General features: G+C 51.4%; 1 protein-coding gene across 2 annotated transcripts; it reads left to right on the top strand.

The window, feature by feature from the left end:
- Window positions 1-1,799: 1,799 nt before the first annotated feature.
- Window positions 1,800-19,578, top strand: Tmem40 (transmembrane protein 40). Of its 2 annotated transcripts, XM_026383070.2 has the most exons (12): window positions 1,800-2,128; window positions 11,679-11,761; window positions 12,422-12,568; window positions 13,712-13,807; window positions 14,331-14,384; window positions 15,299-15,328; window positions 15,629-15,661; window positions 16,230-16,280; window positions 18,367-18,438; window positions 18,540-18,614; window positions 18,856-18,912; window positions 19,093-19,578. In XM_026383070.2, exons 1-12 carry the CDS (start codon window positions 2,004-2,006, stop codon window positions 19,110-19,112), a joined length of 843 nt encoding a protein of 280 aa, XP_026238855.2. In that variant the 5' UTR covers window positions 1,800-2,003; the 3' UTR covers window positions 19,113-19,578. The 2 variants fall into 2 exon arrangements, with proteins under 2 accessions (XP_026238855.2, XP_026238857.2); XM_026383072.2 differs by lacking the exon at window positions 12,422-12,568.
- The last annotated feature ends 1,040 nt before the right edge of the window (window positions 19,579-20,618 follow it).

The raw sequence follows: 20,618 nt of genomic DNA, 5'->3' as shown, positions 1-20,618 counted from the left end.
TAAACAAAATAAAGGTATGGTGTCCAACTACAATTGAAAAATAATAATAATAATAAAAAAAGAAAATGTATGATACTTTGGTGAACCACGAAGTAGGGTGATAGGAAGGTGATTCTGGGGCTGCTGCCTTGTCCTGGGTGGCCAGGGACTCTTGAACAGAGACCTAAGACATGCTTTCTAGGCAGAGAATATTCTAGACCCTGGAACAGCTGGTGCAAAGACCCTGGGGGAGGGGGGCTTGCCTGGAGCCATAGGGGACACTCCAGTGGAGCTGGGGCAGAGTGGGGGAGGAAGTCACAGGAATCAAGGTCAGAGAGAGCCTGAGGTGTGGGCAGGTGCCACAGGACCTTGTGAGGTTTCGTTCTGAGAGTGGGGCACCATGGGAGGGTGGGCAGAGGGGAGATGTGAGCAGACCTGGATTCCAACACGACCCTTTGTCCTGATGAAAACAGACAGGGGGTAGGGGGAGGAGAGAGGGACGAAGTGATAGTATTGGCTGGAACAGTGTGGTGACCGTGGAAGTCGGGGGACAGGGCTGGGCTGGAGATATATCAAAGGTGGGAGCCAATGGAATTTTCCAGAAGGGTTGGGTAAGGAGACTATGAAAGAGCAAAGGCTCAAGGCTGATTCCAAGATCTTGGGCGTGAGCTTAGGGTCTGGCGACTCCTCTTGCAGGAAGCCCTCCTGGAATCAGGCTCCCTGGGCCTTGCCCGTCTCCCCTGCGGCCTGGGTGCTCCCCGACGGTGGTAGCTTTGGTTTCCTGTGCTGCAGCCCAGGTGACGCGTGAGGGTGTGAAAAGCAGAGGCCCCATGAGGACAGTCCCTCGCGCCCCCCTGGGTGGGACCTGGGTTTTCCCTCTTGTGCAAGGCAAAGGGGTTCTCTCCAAAATTGTCCAGCTTTAGCCCACTTTCCTGCCCAGAGAGGGCACTGCCAGTCCCCACTTAAAGGAGTCCTGAGCCTCCTCTCCTGCCCCCTACGCCACAACTGTCTGTCAAGTGCAGTGGCACCTGGCAGTGGCCTCCAACCTGAAAAGCGGGTCGGGACACATGGCTGGGATCTGAATCAGGCTCCCTGGTGGCAGGTGGAAGGGGCACCTGAGCCATGCCCCCAGCTCCTCCCCTCCCAGAGCTTGGCACCGCCCAAGGGCACTTCAGCCACGCCCCCAGCCCCTCCCTTCCCAGAGCTTGACACCCCCCAGGGCACCTGAGCCACGCCCCCAGCCCCCTCCCTTCCCAGAGCTTGACACCCCCCAAGGGCACCTGAGACACACCCCCAGCCTCTCCCTTCCCAGAGCTTGGCACCGCCCAGGGGTACCTTAGCCACGCCCCCAGCTCCTCCCTTCTCAGAGCTTGGCACCATCCAGAGGCACCTGAGCCACGCCCCCACCCCCCCTTCCCAGAGCTTGGCACCGCCCAGGGGCACCTGAGCCCCGCCCCCAGCTCCTCCCCTCCCACAGCTTGGCACCGCCCAGGGGCCCCTGAGCCACGCCCCCAGCTCCTCCCCTCCCAGAGCTTGGCACCGCCCAGGGGCCCCTGAGCCACGCCCCCAGCTCCTCCCCTCCCACAGCTTGGCACCGCCCAGGGGCCCCTGAGCCACGCCCCCAGCTCCTCCCCTCCCACAGCTTGGCACCGCCCAGGGGCCCCTGAGCCACGCCCCCACTCCTCCCCTCCCAGAGCTTGGCACCGCCCAGGGGCCCCTGAGCCACGCCCCCAGCTCCTCCCTTCCCAGAGCTTGGCACCGCCCAGGGGCCCCTGAGCCACGCCCCCAGCTCCTCCCTTCCCAGAGCTTGGCACCGCCCGGGAAGGCACAGCTGGACCATCCTCAGCCTCCCACAACCCAAGGGCAGGGCCATGTCCCCAGGGGTGGTCCAGTCTATGGCTGCCCCCTTCTCCCCTCCTGGGGTGTTGTGGGAAACAGTCAAGTCCCACAGGAAGGCCTGGGGCCGATAGCGCTGGCAGGAAGAAATGCCACCCGGGTGAGCCAGTGGGACCCAGGGGCAAGTCATGGTCACGGTGGCCCCGCCCCCTCCCTGTCACGGGTGCGCCTGGCCTGTCCTTCCCCTGCCCGGCCGGCGTCCACACAGTCTGCTCAGAGTCGCCCTGCTGCTCGGACCAGACGAGGGACCCAGGTAAGGGGACCCGGGCGGGGAGCCGTGGGCGGAGGGGCTGTTGGTTTTCAGGGGACCAGGGAGCCTGGGGCCTCCCAGGGGTGGCATCCGGCACCTCCTCGGGGGACCTGCTCTGCATGTTCCCAGCTGACTGAGAACCAGCCTGCCTGTGCCTGTCCCTGGTCGGTGACCAGCTCTTGATTGTGTCACCAGCATGCTGCAGGGCTTCAGAAAACCCCTTGACCTTGCTGTGCCTCGGTTTCCCCATCTGTCACCCAGCGTGAGGATCCTGAAGACAGGAGGGCAAGGGTGCCTCTCCCCCAGGGTCTCAGCCTCTGCTCCTGGGACAGTGAGTCCAGACAGTTGCTCCTGGCTCGGGCTTAAAGGTCCTGGGGGGGACAGTGAGCAGAGAGTCAGGCCTTGGGGGACAGCCTGGGACACAGGTGGCAAGGCTCAAGGGGACACTGGCTTGGCAGAACACCCAGACCCCCCAATCAGCCCTTCCTGGGGCCCCACCCCTCCCTCTGGTCAGTCATTCATTTTTGGGGGGAGGGGGATGCCAGGGTTACAGTTCTGTGCTTATTATTTTCTTCTGTTTTATTTAAAAACTGTCCCAAAGTCTTAAAGATCCTAACTGGAGTGTCAGGAGTGTGTGTCACGGCAGTGGCACTGAGTGAAGCCTGGGGCGTTCTGTTTAGGGTCCAAACCAAGCAGATCTGTCAACAGGACTCCTCTGGGCTCTGAAGTTCCTAGAACGCAGACTGCCATAGCCCCAGAGGACACGTGCCACCCACACTGGGGACTCCCAGGGGCCATGCTGGGCAGTGCCGTGCCCGCCTCCTTATTTCACTTTTGCAATCCTGTATGTGAACTCTCCCTCCTCCTTTTTTTTTTCTTCAAATAGAAGCTTTACTGAGATGTGATTCACACACTGTGACATTTATCTATTTTTTGTTTCTTTCTTTCTTTTTTTTTTTTTGGAGCTAGGGATTGAACCTGAGGGTACTTAAAACCCCCAAGCCACATTCCCAGCCCTTTTTATTTTCTATTTTAAAATAGGGTCTCACTAAGTTGCTGAGGGCCTTAGTAAGTTGCCGAGGCTGGCTTTGAACTTGTGATTCTCCTGCCTCAGCCTCGTTGAGTGGCTGGGATGACACTCATGGACCCAGTTACAATCCACTCTTTAAAAGTGTACAAGGCCGGGCCGGGCATGGCCTGGGAGGCTGAGGCAGGAGGATCGTGAGTTCAAAACCAGCCTCAGCAACTTAGTGAGGCTCTAAGCACCTCAGTGAGACCCTGTCTCTAAATAAAACACAAAATAGGGCTGGGGATGTGGCTCAGTGGTCTAGTGCCCCTGAGTTCAATCCCTGGTACCAAAAAAAAAAAAAAAAAGAACAATTCAGTGGATTTGAGTATATTCACTGTGTTGTGCCACCATCATCTCTATCTAATTTGGAGCATTTTTATCATCCCCAAGATAAAACCCCAAATCCTTTAGCAGTCACCCCCACATAACACTCATCTGCTTATCTCTATAGCTGTGTCCCTTCTGCATATTTCATATAAATGGAATCATACAGCATTTGGTCCTTCCAGACTAGTTTATTTGACTTAATGTCATGAGGGTTCCTTCATATGGTGGCGTGGAGCTAGTCTTCCTCTTGATGGCTGAATAATATTCCATCATATGGTTACATCCCATCTGGTCCATCCATCCACCAGTTGATGGGCGTGAGGTCGTTTCACCTTTCGGCTATTTTAATAGCGCTGTTGTGAGCCTTCCTGTCCCTGCCTTTGTGTGGATATAGGTTTTCAGTTCTTCTTGGGCATGACCTGGGATGGGGATTTCTGGGTCACCTGGTCTGCTTAACCCCTGGGGGCACTACCAAACTATTTTACAATCGCACCAGCCAAATGTCGAAGGGTTCTGATTTCTCCACGCTGCAATCAGCCCTTGTTATGGTGTGTGTGTGTGTGTGTGTGTGTGTGTGTGTCTTACCCTGACCATGTTTGTGTGTGTGACGTGGCCTCTTGCTGTGGGTTTGATTGGCATTTCCCTGATGACTAAGGATGTGGACCATCTGTCTCTTTAGAGAGACATCCATGCGGATCCTTCCTTTTGTGTGTGTGTTTTTCTTGTTGTCCACTGTGTGTGGTGGGTGGGGGAGACAGGCAAAGAGAGAAGGTGGAAAGTGAGTCACTTAGAGCCTCGTAAAGTTGCTGAGACTGGCCTTGAACTTGCCACTCTCCTGTCTCAGCTTCTGGAGCCACTACAAGTGTGCGCCATCGTGCCTGGCTGGAACCAATCCTAATAGGCTCTTTTTCTGGGCTAGCAACCTGCAGTTCCACCTTCTTTTCCTCTCCTCAGTTCTGTGCTCGTCAGCTTTCAGTCACTGTAATGAAATGACTGAGATAATTCACTTATAAAGAAAAAAAAAAGGGTTATTTTTGGCTCATTTTTGGAGGTTCCAGAGCCTGATTGGTTTGGGCCTGCAGCGAGGTTGCGCATCATGGGGGGAGTCCGTGGTGGAACAAAATTGTCTTCCTTGTTGGGAGAAAGAAGAAGAGTCTGGGGTCCCACAGTCCACTTCAAGGGCAAACCCCTAGTGACCTGAAGACCTTCCACTATGCCCCACCTTTTCAAGGTCCTACCACCTCCCAGTAGTTCTGACAACCCAGTCTCTAAGGCCTGGGCCTGTGGTGGACACTGGAGACCCCAGCCAGAGCAGGTTACTGTGTCACTTAGACTTAAGTGTTCTGAGGTCTGAGTTCCTACCCACTGTGTGGTCTTGGCCAAGTCCCTTGTCTTTTCTGGTCCTGTTTTGATGTCCTGGCTGTGACACTAACTTGGGGAAGGAATACACTCCCTGCTTGAGGAGCCGGGGGATGACGTGGGCTTGAGGCAGGAAGTGGGAAGTAGGAGAGGTGGAAGAAGGGGTACGAATGTGTGGACGATCTCATACAAGGAAGGAGAAGATGCTAAAGAAGCATCGCAGGCCCTGGCATTTGAAAGACCTCACTATTTCCTGCAAGATACGCGCATGCTACCCTGGGCCCTCTTACAGGTCCTGTTAAATTTACTACCCCAAATTCTTTGGTGATTAAATTGATAAACTGAAGAGTTTAAGAGCCTTCGTCCCCAAGAGAGTCACCCCTACAGGAAGGACCTGGCAGAGGGCAGCCCCCATTTTCTCTGCACATGGAGAAACGGAGGTCCAGCAATGTTTAGAGAGGGGAGGCCGGAGGCCGGCCACCCATATGGGAGACTATTGTAAAACTCAGGAGAAAAGGATCTGGTGATCTGAGTGGACCACACTCGGCCTTGATCACCCTTCAAATCTCCTTGAGCTATGCCTGAGCCCTAACCTCACTTTTCTGATTCCAGCTCCACCAATAAAGACCCGGAAGGGGGGACTTGGGTTTGTCAAGTGCCGATATTGCAGACTCGTTAGGGCACAGTCCCAATGCCCGCTCACTCCCACAATCCTCTGGGGCTGGGTATGGCAGTTCATCCCCTGCACAGAGCCAGGGAAGGAGGGCAGAGCAAGACCAGGCACAGCTCTCTTGGCTCCCCAGCCGGTTCCTGCAAGCGCTGACCCACTCCTGGGACGAGGGTGTGACTCATCCTCCAAGGCAGGGCTTTGGGGCTCAGTCACCTCTTCCTCCTCGGCCCCACCTCCTGACACACTGGCACCCGGGATTGACTTTGCAGCCCATGAACCCTGGTGGGCACACATTCAAACCTGGGGCACCCTGGTGGCTTTGCCCAGCCCCGTACAGGATACCGATGACACAGAGTCAGCCTGGGTCCCCATCCTGACTAGGTCCATAACCCGATGGAGGAGACAAACCCTAGGTGTGTCCAACTCCCTGCCGAGCCCTGGGCAGTGTCCGGAAACAGTTCCTCCCTTGAGTTGGGCAACAAGATGCCCTACCCCTTGAAGAAGAGTCTAGAATGAGCCAGAGGTGACTAAGGTTTGGGACAGTGATGTGCTAGGAAATAGTGTGGGAGTGCCCCCTGGGCCTCCCCAAGTCCCGTTCCTCACTAGAGCTTCCTTCAGCTTTGCAGGCGGTGCCCTGTGCCTCTGGGCCTTTGCATATACCATTCCTGGTGGCCTGTCCAGATTCAGCCCCAGTAGCCCTTCTTTCAGGAACTTTTCTTGACTGACCCTGGTCTGATGGGGGGCGGGCCCTGGCTTCTACCTCCTCCTAGTATACCTTAAAATTCTTTGGGGACAAGTTGGCAACTTATTCAACATAGTTTTGCCAGTGGCAATGACTAGTAGGTGCTCAATTAATGTGCAAATATAGGAGAGAGGTGTGTTGGTCAAATGGTATTCGGTTACAAATGCTGAAAATCCTGAGTATAATGATTAAATAAAAGGGGAGTTTATTTTTTCTCAAGTTAAAAGAATACAGGCAGTTTCCAGTACGGACTAAATGGATCAATAATGTATCTACATTTGCTCTGGGTTTTCCTCATGGTCATAAGATGGCCACTGTAGCTCCTGCCATCACATTCATGTTTAAAGAAGAAAGGAGAGGGGGTGGAAATACAGCATAATTAGGCTCTTTTGCCAGGAAAAGGAAAACTCTTCTCAGAATTCCACTTCTCAATGGACAAAACCAGGTCACATGGCTATCTCCAGCTTCCAGGGAGGTTCCTCATTAGAGATTATCTCAGCCATTGAGATCATTGTTCACTTGTTATGTGCAAAGAATTCTTTTCAAAATACAAAGGTGCCATGACTAATAATGTAAAGTTATCAGTCATTCATAACCTTGATATCAGTTAGGATTGTGTGTGTGTGTGTGTGTGTGTGTGTGTGTGTGTGTTTTCTGATACTGGGGATTGAACCCAGAGGTGCTCTACCACTGAGCTACATCCCCAGCCCCCAGCTCTTTTTTAATCATTTTAAAGTCCCACTAAGTTTCTGAGATCTTGCTAAATTGCCCAGGCTGGCCTTGAACTTGCAATCCTCCTGTCTCAGCCTCCCAAGTTGCTGGGATTACAAGCATACACCAGAGAGCAGTTAGTTTTAATGTCTAGTGACCTCTTGGTACTTAGTTGAATTCTTCCTGTGAAAAGAGAATTTTTATTTTAGAAAAGGGTAATGAACCTTAGACCTAGGAGATAAGGGATGAGCGGGGCTGGGGCTAGACACTGAGGGTAACAGGAGTTCAGTTGGAGTTGGATCGTATTAGCTTTCTGTCACTATAACAAAATGTCTGAGATAAATCAACTTAAAAAGACAAAGAGACTTATTTGGGTTCACAGTTTTGAACATTCCAGTGCAGGAGCAGTTGGCCCTGTTGCTTTGGGCCTGTGGGGAGGCAGCACATCCTGGTGGGACTGTGTGATAGAACAGAACTGTTCCCCTCCTGGCCAGGGAGCAAAAGAGAGAGAGAAAGGAAGAGACCAGGGTCCTACCATCCTCATAGAAAAGGGCGTGTCTCTAAAGACCTAAAGACCTCCCATTAGGCTCCGCCTCTTAAAGGTTCCACCACCTCCAAAAAGTGCCACCCTAGGGACGAAGCCTTTAATACATGGACCCTTAGGGGATCTAAACCAGTGATGTGGTAGGCTGAGGCAAGAGGGTTGCAAGTTTGAGGCCAGCCTGGGCAACTTATTACCTGTCTCAAAATAAAGAATAAAAAGGACTGGGGGTGGAGCTCAGCAGTAGAGCACCCAAGTTCAGCCCCCAGTATAGGAAAAAACAAATCCAAACTACGGCACATAGAAAAGGACAAACTTAGGTGAGGCCCTGGGTTCCCTCACCAACCCTCTCTGTCAAGGTGCCACCATCCCAGTTTACAAATGAGGTGATTAGAGAAGTGAACTGCACTGCCAAGGTCAAGGTCAAGCCTATGCTCAGTAGTAGGGTTGGGGCCTGATCGATTCAACCCCAAAGCACATGCTCTTGCTACACATCAAATATTGTCCTTTTGCACACGTACCCACCTCTGGCTGGCATTTGGCTAACACTTGCTGTATACCAACGGTTGTTCCAAGCGCCTTGTGTGCTTAAACTTGTGCCATCTGCATGCCGATACAATTTAATGAGTACGGTTACTGTCACCCATTTCACAGAGGAGCCAACTGAGGCTCAGCAAGAGCATCTGGCCCGAACTTCCATGACTGAGATGGTTATTCCTACCTTGATAGCAAGGCGGGATTCCAGGCTGAGATGCAGGCGTTGTGGTCGAGGGTGACTTTGGCCCTGGGATGGGGGGGACATTTGGCAATGACTGGAGACTCTGTGTGTGTGTGTGTGTGTGTGTGTGTGTGTGTGTGTGTGGTACTTGGGATTTTGAACCCTAGGGTCTCACCCCTGCAAGACAAGCACTGCCCCACTGGGTTACAACCCCAACCCCTGCAGACGTTTGGAATGATCCAAATGGTGGACCGGGTGCTGTTGGTCCCCCAGGCCCGGGAGCTGCTAAACATCCTACAGTACACGACAGCAAAGATTATCTGGCTCTAAATGTCATCAGTGCTGAGGTGAGAAGCTTTGGTCCTCATAGGGAATGAAGCTAGGAGGAGAACGAGGGTAGGAATCAGAATGTAGTCAGCATCGCTAAGCTAAGCTGCTATAACAAAGAGGCCCCGAACACAGGGGCACAAGGAGGAGAGAAGCTTATTTCTTGTGCTCAAAGCAGTTCAAGGGAGGGCAGGTCCGGGCAGGCGGGCAGCTCTGGACCTTAGCAGGACCTGGGTTCCCTTTGCCTTTTGGCTCAGCCACTCCCAGGGTGTTGACTGGAGCCGATTCGGCACCCCAAGTCTTACATTCAAGGATGTAGCAGCTTGGTGTTCCTGCATGCAAGAAGCAGGAAAGAGGAAGCTCCTATGCCAACAGGAGTCGACCTAGGTGCAGCTGGAGCCAGGAGGTGCTGGTCGGGGAGAGCCGGTTGTTAAATATTCAGGAATTTGGAGAGCTAGTTGTTAAACACGACCATTAGATGATGTGAAGAAAATAAATGCTTCACATACACCACTTCTTCATTTATTTTACTGCATTCTGTTGTCATCTGAGCACTGCAGAAGATTCGAATCTTTTGTTCCCAGGTGGTGGGATACTGTGCCATGTGCATTGCTGAATTGCTCCTCCCATGTGCTCAACCATGTCAAGGAGACCTTGAAATCACTCACAGTAGAGTCTTTTTTTTTTTTTTTTTTTCAGTACCAGGGATTGAATTCAGGAGCCCTCAACCACTGACCCCCACCCCCAACCCTCTTTTGTATTTTACTTAGAGACGGGGTCTCTCTGAGTTGCTTAACGCCTTGTTTTGCTGAGGCTGGCCTCCAACTTGCGATCCTCCTGCCTCAGCCTCCCCAGCCACTGGGATACCAAGTGTGGGCTGCCACAGTAGAGTCTTTACGCCCCTGAAATCAGTCTACTACACGTTAGAGCTTGATTGTGTAAATTTAAGAAAGCCATCAAGAAAATAATAATATTCAGATTGAAAGTTAAACTGTCGTCTTAGATCACTGTCAAAGAAAAAAATGAGCCAACATTAAGACCAAGCAACCTCTTTGCCGCATCTCTGCTGAATTGGGCAGTCATCAGGCACCTATCTGAAGTCTGATTTTGTGACATTCTCATTGGCAGTTTATAGTAGTAGTTGTTTTTTTTAAAATTTTTATTTTTGCATGAAATACCATGTTACACTGAAGGCGTAGATATATGGGATTTCTGTTGTCTTCTGGTTCGTAAACTGCATGCTAAATATTTACATCAGAAAAATTTATAACAAGCCTGTGTACCCATGTCTAGGTACACACTCCCCCGCCCCCAGGGCCACTACCCATTTCTCAACACACCACTGCACATACCACATCTGCGCATGTGCCACTGGCAAGGGTGTAGTCACGTGGCTACCCCAGGTGCAAGGGATTCTGGGAAATGTAGTCTTCAGCGGGGTAAGCCTGTGCCCAGCAAAAATCAAGTGTGGCTCCAAGTTCCCCAGGGAAGCATCTGCTTGCTGGACTTAGGTGTTTGGATTTTTTTTTTTCCAGTTATGACCTACTGTGGTGCCATCGGAAGGCCCACCTCTAGTTACCCCTCCAGAGTTCAAGAAAACGCAGAATATGGTGTCCTAAAGGGACATATTTCCAACCCTCCCTCTGCATGTTAAGTGCTGCTTCTTGTCCTCACCTTGACCATTTATAGTCATTTTGGTCCAAAAATAATCAGGTTCCAGCCTGACTCCATCGTTCCCTGGACCGATGTTTTCAAGTGCATTAAATAGAATTTGAACACTAGTCCCTCCAACACAAGCCACTCCATCTCTACCCCAGTATACTCCTCTATGGGATTTTATAAAAAAACAAAGGCAACAATCTTTGGGGAAAATGTTCTGTTGTCTGCAAATCACTTTCAAATGTGAGGAGTGATTAATCCCAATTCCTGCCAGACTGGTTTGTTATTGGGCTCAGATGGAATTCAGGACATATAAGCCCTTTGTAAAGCTAAGTGCTAGAGTGATATAAGCATGCTGCATTTTTAAATAATGAACACTATTGGTTGTTTTAGTCTAACAAAAGCAATTCTGTTCTCAATTTAGAGAATAGAAAGTCATAAATAAGAAAACTAAAATACCCATAACACCCAGAGAGAAATCACTATTTATATTTTGATATAGCTTCAAAAGCTATCAATTTATAATCATATATTTAGTTTTGGGATCCTCTTTCTATTTCTCTCAACTCTCCAACAAGATTTTTTTTTTCTTTTTGGTACCAGGGATTGAACTCAGAGGTACTCGACCACTGAACCCCATTCCCAGCCCTGTTTTGTATTTTATTTAGAGACAGAGTCTCACTGAGTTGCTCAGGGCCTCGCCATTGCTGAGGCTGGCTTTGAACTCGAGATCTTCCTGCCTCAGCCTCCTGAGCGGCTGGGATGACAGGCATTCACCACTGTGCCTGGCCCCAATAAGATTATCTTGAAGCAGTTTCCAGAAATCTTATATTTTATCTGAAATATTTGGCCATATGTCAGTAAAATTAAGGATAAATGTAATACCAATATAACACATACACCAATATAAATATCATACCTAAGAAAATGTTCTTAATGTTATCAAAAGATGATCCTTACTCAAAGATTGGTATATTTATTTTTTAAAATTCTTTTGTAGTTATAAATGAACAGAACGCCTTTATTTTATTTGTTTATTTGTATGTGGTGCTGAAGATTGAACCCAGTGCCCCACACACGCTAGACAAATGCTCTACCACTGAGCCACAACCCCAGCCATATATATATATATATATATATATATATATATATATATATATATATGAGTTATTTTTCTTATATATTTAAATCTTAGGTGTTTGTCTTTTAAAAATATATATTTTTTGTTATAGGTGGACTCAATATGTTTATTTTATTTTTATGTGGTGCTGAGGATTGAACCCAGCACCTCACGCATGCCAGGCGAGTGCTCTACCACTGAGCCCCAGCCCCAGCCCCAGCCCTTATCTTTTTCTTATTTGTTTGCCAGGCTCTTTATATATTAAGGACATTAGCAAAAGTAAAATTAATTATCATTGTTTATCCTCCAGGGACAAAGCCATGGATGCTTCAGGATCCTCCTCCCACTCTCAAGACGACAATCAAATCCACAAAGAGACAGAAGATCTAGACTGTATGTTTGCCTTCTCGGATCCTCTGGGCAAAACCACTTGGCAAGTAGGATCAGGAGGAGGTTGGACCGAAGAAGACCTTGCTCAGCTTATTTGGTGCAGGGGCTCAAATCATAGCTGAAATGATTTTACACACACACACACACACACACACACACACACACGTAATCGGTCCAGTGTCTCCCATCCCTTTGTAGCTGAGGGGAACCTTATTTATTTGCCAAATCTCATGGCCTTATTAGGGGCTTGGGTGGCGCTAGGGAGGGTCCTGTGAGGGTGGGAAGGATCCTCAGTGGCCCCGGAATGGGGCATGGGAAGGTTGGGGGTGTGACGGGGATCCCAGCTTCCCAGTAACTTACAGAGTAACTTATAAGAATCCCAAGTGGCAGACTCTACAGTGTCTAGTGGTCTCTGGGCAGGGGAGGGGGCTTAAAATCCTCTTTTTCTGGAGCCCATATTCAGAACAATTCCCTGGGCCTTTGGATCCCATGGGATCTCTGAGATCCTCGAACCCCTGCACCTTCCATCGATCTTAGATGTTTAGGAAGATCATCTCATTCCTCCTGACCCCTCTACCACTCCCGGGGTCCCAGTGGACCCCTGCTGGTCCCCGGGTGGGAAGGGCCAGAAGCACTCACCCCTTGCCTGTGTGTGCCTCCCAGATGGAGAGACAGATTTCCACAAGCAACATGGGAAGTCTGAACTCTTTCCCCGAAAGCAATATGAGAGAGACAAGTCCTCCTCCTCTTCATCCTCCTCCTCATCATCCTCTTCATCCTCCTCTTCCTCCTCCTCCTCCTCCTCCTCAGGTATAGCAATGGTGTTAGGGGTGGCCCTGTAGATCAATGGCAGAGCACTTGCCTAGCATGCTGGGGCAGGGGGCACTGAGTTCCATCCCAGTCCTGCTTAAAAAATAAACAAATCAATCATGTATTCTTTATTCACTTAAAATGCATAAAAATTGGGCTGGGGTTGTGACCCAGTGACAGATCGCTGGCCTAGCACCCGTGAGGCACTGGGTTCCATCCTCAGCACGACCTAAGATAAATAAATAATTGTCGAAAACAAAAGTATGAGAGTCATGCCTGTCCTCCCAGCCGCTCTGGAGGCTGAGGCAGGAGGATCTCGAGATCAAAGCCAGCCTCAGCAGTGGTGAGGCCCTAAGCAGCTCAGTGAGACTCTATCTCTAAATAAAATACCAAATAGGGCTGAGGAGGGGGCTCCGTGGTGGAGGGCCCCTGAGTTCAATCCCTGGAACCACCCCCCCAAAAAAATAGCCACCTCCCTATTAAAGCAACAGACCTACCACTGACCAGGATCAAATTCAGGGCTTTGTCCATGTCAAGCAAGCAACTGCTGTACCACGTGGGGACATCCCCAGCCCCTGTGGTTTTTAAATGAAGTTTTGTTTTCAGTTATAAGATATTGCAGGAAATATAGGAATAGAAGCCAGGTGCAGTGGCGCACACTTGCAATCCCAGCCACCTGGGAGGCTGAGGCAGGAGGATCGCAAGTTCAAGGCCAGCCTCAGCAACCCTGTATGGTAGAGCACTCTCCTGGCATGTGTGAGGCCCTGTGTTTGATCCTCAGCACCACATAAAAATAAATAAAATAAAGGTATTGTGTCCAACTCCAACTACCAATAGTTAAAAAATAAAAAGAGATGCTCAGTGGCACCTGCCTGTCATTCCAGTGACTCAGAAAACAGAGGCTAACGGATCACAATAAAAAGAACTGGGGTATGTAGCTCAGGGGGGAAAGTGGCCCAGGTTCAAGGCTTTGTTGGAAAAGAAAAGAAAGCAAGCAAGATGAAGTGATACAGAAAAAGAAGCAGGTCTCATAACCCCCAGTCCGCAAAGCAAAACTCTTCTCTTAAAAAAAAAGAAAAGAAAAAGTTCTAAAAATCCCAACCTGAGGTTCTCCTACAGCTGGTTTGTGCTTGTTCCCTGCAGATAGCGGCGATGAGGACCGGCACCTCAGAGTTCCTGGGAAACGTGGACGTGGACGGAGCCCAGGGCCTGGTCACCCCCACAGGGACAGGTCACCTGGTAGGCACAGGCCTCCCTCTTGCTGCTGTTCCTCATCTTCCTGGGGAAGTCCGAGAGAAAGATGTCACATCATAGAATTCATTCGAGATCATAAATACTTGGTGAAAATTCCCACATAGGGTTATGTAAACCACACGTGGCTCTGGAGGCTGAGGCAGGAGGATTTCAAGGTCGAGGCCAGCCTCAGCAATTTAGTGAGGCCTTATAAGCAACTCAGCTTTTCTCCCCCCTTGATCCCTGGTGCTGGGGGGTCAGATCCAGGGTCTCATGCATGCTAGGCAAGCACACTGCCATGGGATACACCACTGAACTACACCCCAGCCCTAATCGACCCCCTGAGCCTCAGTTTCCTTATCTGTAGAATGGGCGACTGCACGGGGTTCTCTCTGGAGGCTGAGAGCCCTCATGAGGCTAAGCCCTGGGACTGTATTACTTTCTCTGGCTTCAGACCCATGAGAGATGGAAATGGCCCTGGGACAGTGTGTCTGGGGACAGCTGACCTAAGGGGACTGTCTCCACTCAGGTGCTGAGCACGGAGACCCTGACATTTTGAAGGATGAACTTCAGCTCTATGGAGGTGAGGGTTGTCCAGAACCTTTGGAGAAAACAGAATCAGGAGGACCTGAGGACTCAGGGCTTTGGCAAACGTCGATGGGGGTGGTCGAGTGCTTAAAGGGGGCACGTGGGGACACACGGGGTGTCTCTTCCCTTTGCTGAGACTTGTTTCTAGGAAATCTTCCCTTCCCTTCTGAGCTCTAGGAGGACCTAGACAAGTCACTCCACCTTCTCTGGGCCTCACCTTCCCAATCAGCAAAATGGGACATGATCAGTACCCCTCTGGGCATGCTGGGCTGTTTAGAAATGCTAGGCAAGTCAGGCGCGGTGGCTCACCCCTGTCATCCCAGCGGCTCTGGAGGCTGAGGCAGGAGGATCGCGAGTTCGAGGCCAGCCTCAGCAACTGAGTGAGTCCCTATAAGCCACTCAGCGAGACCCTGTCTGTAAATAAAACATAGAAAGGGCTGGGGCTGGGGCTCCGTGGTGAAGGGCCCCTGGGTTCAACCCCTGGAGCTACAGGCTGATAATCCCAAGCAGCTCAGGAGGCGGGATTAGAATGATCTGCAAGTTTGAGGCCAGCCTCGGTCAACCTAGGGAGGCCCTGTCTCAAAAATAAAAAGCGCTGGGGTGTGGCTTACGGGTAGAAGACCTCTGGGTTCGATTCCCAGAACCCCCTAATGCATATATGTGTGTTTATATATATATATAATAAAAGTGATTTTTATCACTATAGAAAAGGCAAATATATAGTCATGTATTAGTAGTTGACTTTTTACCCTGGAGGCCTCCAGGATGCTAATAAATTATACGACTGGGGTCTCCCCTCATTTCATTTGATGCCGACTCCCCCTGATCCTCACTGGGACCCACCTTCCTCCCCAGCCTCTGCCCCCCAGAGGATCATGGGTAGTGACCCCTGGTTCTCCTTCTGTGCAGGTGGAGAAGTAATGGTGTCCGGGGAATCAGGTGAGCATGTCCACGCAGGGACGAGGGCTCACCCGTGCCCGTGCCGAGCAAGGCCTGGGTGTCACCTCTCTCCCACGGGCCACCCCACTGCCACTGTGGGTGGCTCTGAGAGACAGGAACCCCAAGGCCTCTTGGAGCCCTGGAGCATCTGGCCTGGTCTCAGCAAGAAGGCAGGACTGGCCACAGCCGGAGGGGTCAGATCCATGAATCTTCTGTGGCTGGAGAATTTTGACAGGGTGGGGACGCCTGTGAAGGACCCCAAGCTGGCCTGGCCACTAACCTTGAGCTTCTCTATTCCAGGACTCCGAAGGCGAGGCTCAGACTCAGCAAGTGGTAAAGACGCAGCCCTGGGGAGAGCAGGAGGGGACCTGGGCTTCAGGGGGTAGGAGGGACCTCAGAGGGCCTGAGAGAATTGGTCAGTCCCAGCAGGGATGTGGTCATCAGCCACAATGTCACCATGAGCTTCCAGAATAGGGAGGATGGAACAGAACTCAGGTGGAGGCCGTGGAGGGAGGAGGGTGAAGGCCAGCCGGCCTCCAGATTCATGGTTCCCGTGGCTGCTCCTGCTCCTGGCTGCTGTGCGTGTCCTTTGACCCACAAGGAAGCATCCGGGAGATCAGTGCTCAGCAAGGCAGGGAAGAGAAAGCCCCCTGCCATCCTTACCAAACACTTAGCCAGGCATGACCTCCCAGCAGCTCAGGAGGCTGAGGCAGGAGGATCTCCAGTTCAAAGCCAGCCTCAGAAAAAAAAAAAAAAGTGAGGCCCTAAGCAGCTCAGTGAGACCCTGTCTCTAAATAAAACACAAAATAGGGCTGGGGAAGGGGCTCCGTGGTCGAGTGCCCCTGAGTTCAATCCCTGGTACCAAAAAAAAAGTCAAACCTACTTGTCTCTTATTCCCAAGGAGAAGAGGAGGCGGCCTCTGAGTTGCAAAGACTGAACATAAAGAAAGATGGTAAGGAAACACTGTTCCCAAGCCCGTGTGCCTGGCTGCTCCAAGCTGCTGTGGGGACAAAGTGACTGGTGGCCTAGGACAGTAGTGACCATAGCCCTGCAGTGGGCAAAACCCTCAGCCCTGAATCACCCCAAGAAGCTGCGACAGTGATTCTGATTTGATGCAGATATGGAAACGGAGGCTCAAGATTGGAGGGTGACTTATGTCTACCCAATGGCACGGCCTGGACTTCAGCGCTGGCCCTGTGAGGTCACTCGGGTGCCAAGTGCCTCAAAAGGGTCATAAAAGTGCAGGCCATGTCCGAGTTGCTTTAGAAGATGTCACACCCCTTCCCTTCCCCTCCTACCCCTCTACCCTATCTAGAGTTCCTCTCTTCCTCCCATGCTCCCCCTCCCTACCCCACTATGAGTCAGCCTCCTTATATCAGAGAAAATATTCGGCATTTAGTTTTTTGGGGGTTGGCTAACTTCACTTAGCATTATCATCTCCAACTCCATCCATTTATCTGCAAATGCCATGATTTTGTTCTTTTTTATCGCTGAGTAATATTCCATTGTGTATATATGCCACATTTTTTTTTTTATCCATTCATCCCCTGAAGGGCATCTAGGTTGGCTCCACAGTTTAGCTATTGTGAATGGTGCTGCTAGAAACATCGATGTGGCTGTGTCCCTGTAGTGTGCTGTCTTTTTTTTTTTCCTGAGAAAATAGATTGGGGAGAACATCTCTATCAGGAATTCATTTTGCATTGCTGAGAAATCAAGTGAGGAAGAAAGAAGAAAGAAATGTTTGCTCATGCCCCTCACGGTCCAGGTTGTCTGTCTCCAGAGAGACCTAAGTCAGATGCTTTCTTCTTACACAGGGTCTAGTTCTGCCTGATGGACATTTTTCCCCTAAAGCGTAACTGACTTCAGAGCCAAGAATGTTCTAGAAATATTCATTTCAATTGTTTTTCCCCCTAGGAGCAAACAATTTTGCCCCTCCCCACCTTCCTTTTACTTGCTTTCAAAATGCCCTTGATAGCAGTGGTTTGCAACATTTGTGTTGTCTGGGGACACTTTCCCATCCAAGAGCCTATCATTGACCTTGAGTTGTATCCATCAGAACACGGAGGCTCAGAGAGGTCAGGACAGTTGTCCAAAGCTTCAGAGCACATCAGAGTCTGTGCTGGACATTTCCTGCAGCCTTGGCACCCCACTCAGGGAGCTGACCTTGGTCACTTTTGTAACTTTAAACATGGCGTGTGTGTGTGTGTGTGTGTGTGTGTGTGTGTGTGTTGTGGTTTCTCTTTTGGTACTGGGGGATGGAACCCGGGGGCTTTTTAACACTAAGCGACATCTCATGATTTCGAGAGAGTTGTGAAGATGCTGAGGCTGGCCTCCAACTTGTTGATCCTCCTGCTTCAGCCTCTTGAGTTGCTGGGGTGACAGGTGTGCACCTCCGTACCTGGATCTCATTGCACACTTTTACAGTTTTGGGGAGGTGGAAATTTGGGGGCCCCTAAGTCACCAGGGAGCCTTGGCAACTTAGCAAGACCCTGTCTATGCATAAATAAGTAGGGCCAGGGATGTAAGTCAGTGGTACAGTAGTCCTGGGTTCAATCTCCAATTGCAGGAAAAAAAAAAAAAAAAGATCCGGGCACCATGGCACACACCTATAATCCCATCAGCCTGGGAGGCTGAGGCAGGAGGATCTCCAGTTCAAAGCCAGCCTCAGCCATGGTGAGGCCCTAAGCCACTCAGTGAGACCCTGTCTCTCAATAAAATGCAAAATAGGGCTGGGGATGGGGCTCCATAGTTGAGCACCTCTGAGTTCCATCCCTGGTACCAAAAAAAGAGGCCACCTTGCCCACGTTGAGTCCTAGCACCTCAGGAGGCTGAGGCAGGAGCATTGCCTGAGCCCAGGAGTTCGAGATCAGCCTGAGCAACATAGGGAGACCCCGAGTCTCCATCAAAACCAACAAAATCAAGCAAGAGAGGACGGGGGTGTAGCCTAGCAGCAGAGCACAAGGTCCCTGTCCCCAGGACCACCTAAAGAGGGAGGGGAGTGGGAAGGAGGCCGTGACCCTGTGGCTTTTCCTTTGTAGACGAGTTCTTCCACTTTGTCCTGCTGTGCTTCGCCATCGGGGCCCTGCTGGTGTGCTACCATTACTATGCGGGTGAGGACCCCTGAGAAACTGGGAGAGGGCCACAGGGGTGGTAGGGGAGGCCAGGGCCCTGCAGACCTGTAGACTGACCAGGCTCCTTTGCTGTCCTCCAGACTGGTTCATGTCCCTCGGGGTCGGCCTGCTCACCTTCGCTTCTCTGGAGACCATGGGCATCTACTTTGGGCTGGGTAAGCCCCCCGGGTACCCCCAAACCTCAGGAGCACGTGTGCGCTTGCCCACGCACACACGGATCCACAGGGCTGGCCATCTGTGCTGACCATGGACTAGAGAGTGACCATCTCCATTTATTATTTTTTAAAATTCCCTTATGCTCCTGATTTCTTCCCAGGTAGACAGGAGGGTGGGCCTGGGCATGGACCCCTGCCCCGGGCACAGCCCTGACTGGCCTTTCTCTCTGTTTCTGAGCAGTGTACCGTGTCCACAGCGTCCTGCAGGGCTTCATCCCTCTCTTCCAGAAGTTAATAGGTAAATTTGGGTATTTTTTCCTCCTCTTCCCTGTTAGGAAAGGAGATTTGGCATCTCTAGGAAATACCCCACCAGAGGCAGGGACTCGGGTGTCAATCCTACCCAGGGCCTGTTTAGCAGCTGTGTGGCCCCAGGAGGATCCAGGGCCTCTCTGTGCATCCTGTTGGCTTTGCCTTCCAGGGTTTAAGAAGACCCACTGAGGCCACGGGGACAGAGCCACGTTCTGGGAGACCACAGGAGGCCATTCCTTCCATGTGGGCTGGACCTTGGCAGGAGCCCAGACCGGGGCATCCTTTGGGGCAGCCCCAGAATTCCATCCAGCTGTCAGCAGGGAGGGCAGAGGGAGGGCGCGGGCCTGAGCCCTTCCCAGGCACCAGGAAGCTTCTGGAAAGCGATGGTTCTGGGCAGAGGGCCCAAGAGCCCAGGGGACCCTCCAGGTGGCGCTCTGTCTGGGCTTCTGGTTTCTTGCAAAATCTCAGACCAGGCTGATGCGCTCTGAGGTCCAAAGAGCCACCTTGGGGCAGAGCTCACCACCCAGAGCCATGGAGCCACTAGGCTGGGTCCCCCCCCCCTCAGTGAACCTGATGCAGGTAAGAAGAGGGGACCAACACCACAGCCCCTGGGAATCTTCCCTCAGCCCTGCTGTCCCCAAAGCCATCAATTCAAATAAACACTCTCCTCCCTGAACTGAAAGAGTCAACTAAATATTATGCCCTGGTTTCCGGAGTCCAAGAACATATTTGGTGCCCGCTTTGAAGCATTAAGGGGCGTGGCCAGGTAGGGGCGTGGTCGAGTAAGGGGCGTGGTCGCGTAAGGGCGTGGTCTAGTAAGGGGCGTGGTGGAGCGAGGGATGTGGCTGAGCAAGGGGCGTGGTCAAGCAGAGGGTGTGGTCAAGTAGAGGGCGTGGTCAAGCAGAGGGCGTGGCCTGCAGGCCCTGAGCTGACTGCATGCTAGAAACCTCCACTGTGTTAAGATAGTGGCAGATGCACCAAGTGGAACACGGAGCACAAGGGAGAAACAGGCAGGACAACTCTGTCTTCTGTCCTCCCCTGTTGGGTTTTTGCGCGGTGGGGACACAAGTCCAACCTCAGATCTCGCTGGTCAACTTCCCCCCTGGGAGGTGGTCTAAGGAGGGGCTCTCACACTCTCTTCAGATCCCAGCTGAGCCTCCCAGGGACCCAGCCCCGGCAGGACCCTGGATTTCTCGCAGCTCCTCTGTCTGCTGGAGTTGAAGGCCAGTGCCAACCTGGGGTCTGGTTACATGTCAGGCAGCGGGTGGAGCCCCAGCCCCAATGCAGTGTGTGCTCAAAAAATAAAGCATTGGATCCTGAGCTCAGGAAGGCCGGCTCAGAAATGGAGGCCGCAGGGGGGAGGTTGAGTTTTAGCTTCTAGTGTCCTGGACCCTGTCAACTGGGTTTCTCCTGTGGTCCCAGGGAAGGAGGATGGGGTAGTGAGTATTTCAAGGCCATGCAAGACATGGGAGGACAGGAGACAAGCTCACAGGGGCAGTAGCAGCTGTTTGTCCCCGTCTCCTGACACAGATCCTGAGGTCCTTTGTCCACTCCAGAGGATCTGGGCCAGGACCAGACTTGAAAGAAGAAAATGCTGTTGGTTAAGTCTAGAAAACTGGACAAAGCACTTGACATTGGACCTGGATTTTAACAAGGGAGACAGGGAAGGACTGTCCATGCAGAAGGTATAGGTAT

Source organism: Urocitellus parryii, chromosome 16 (assembly GCF_045843805.1).
Source record: "Urocitellus parryii isolate mUroPar1 chromosome 16, mUroPar1.hap1, whole genome shotgun sequence".
In the NCBI taxonomy this organism is placed as follows: Eukaryota; Metazoa; Chordata; class Mammalia; order Rodentia; family Sciuridae; genus Urocitellus; species Urocitellus parryii.
This window is presented reverse-complemented; position numbering and strand designations above follow the sequence as displayed.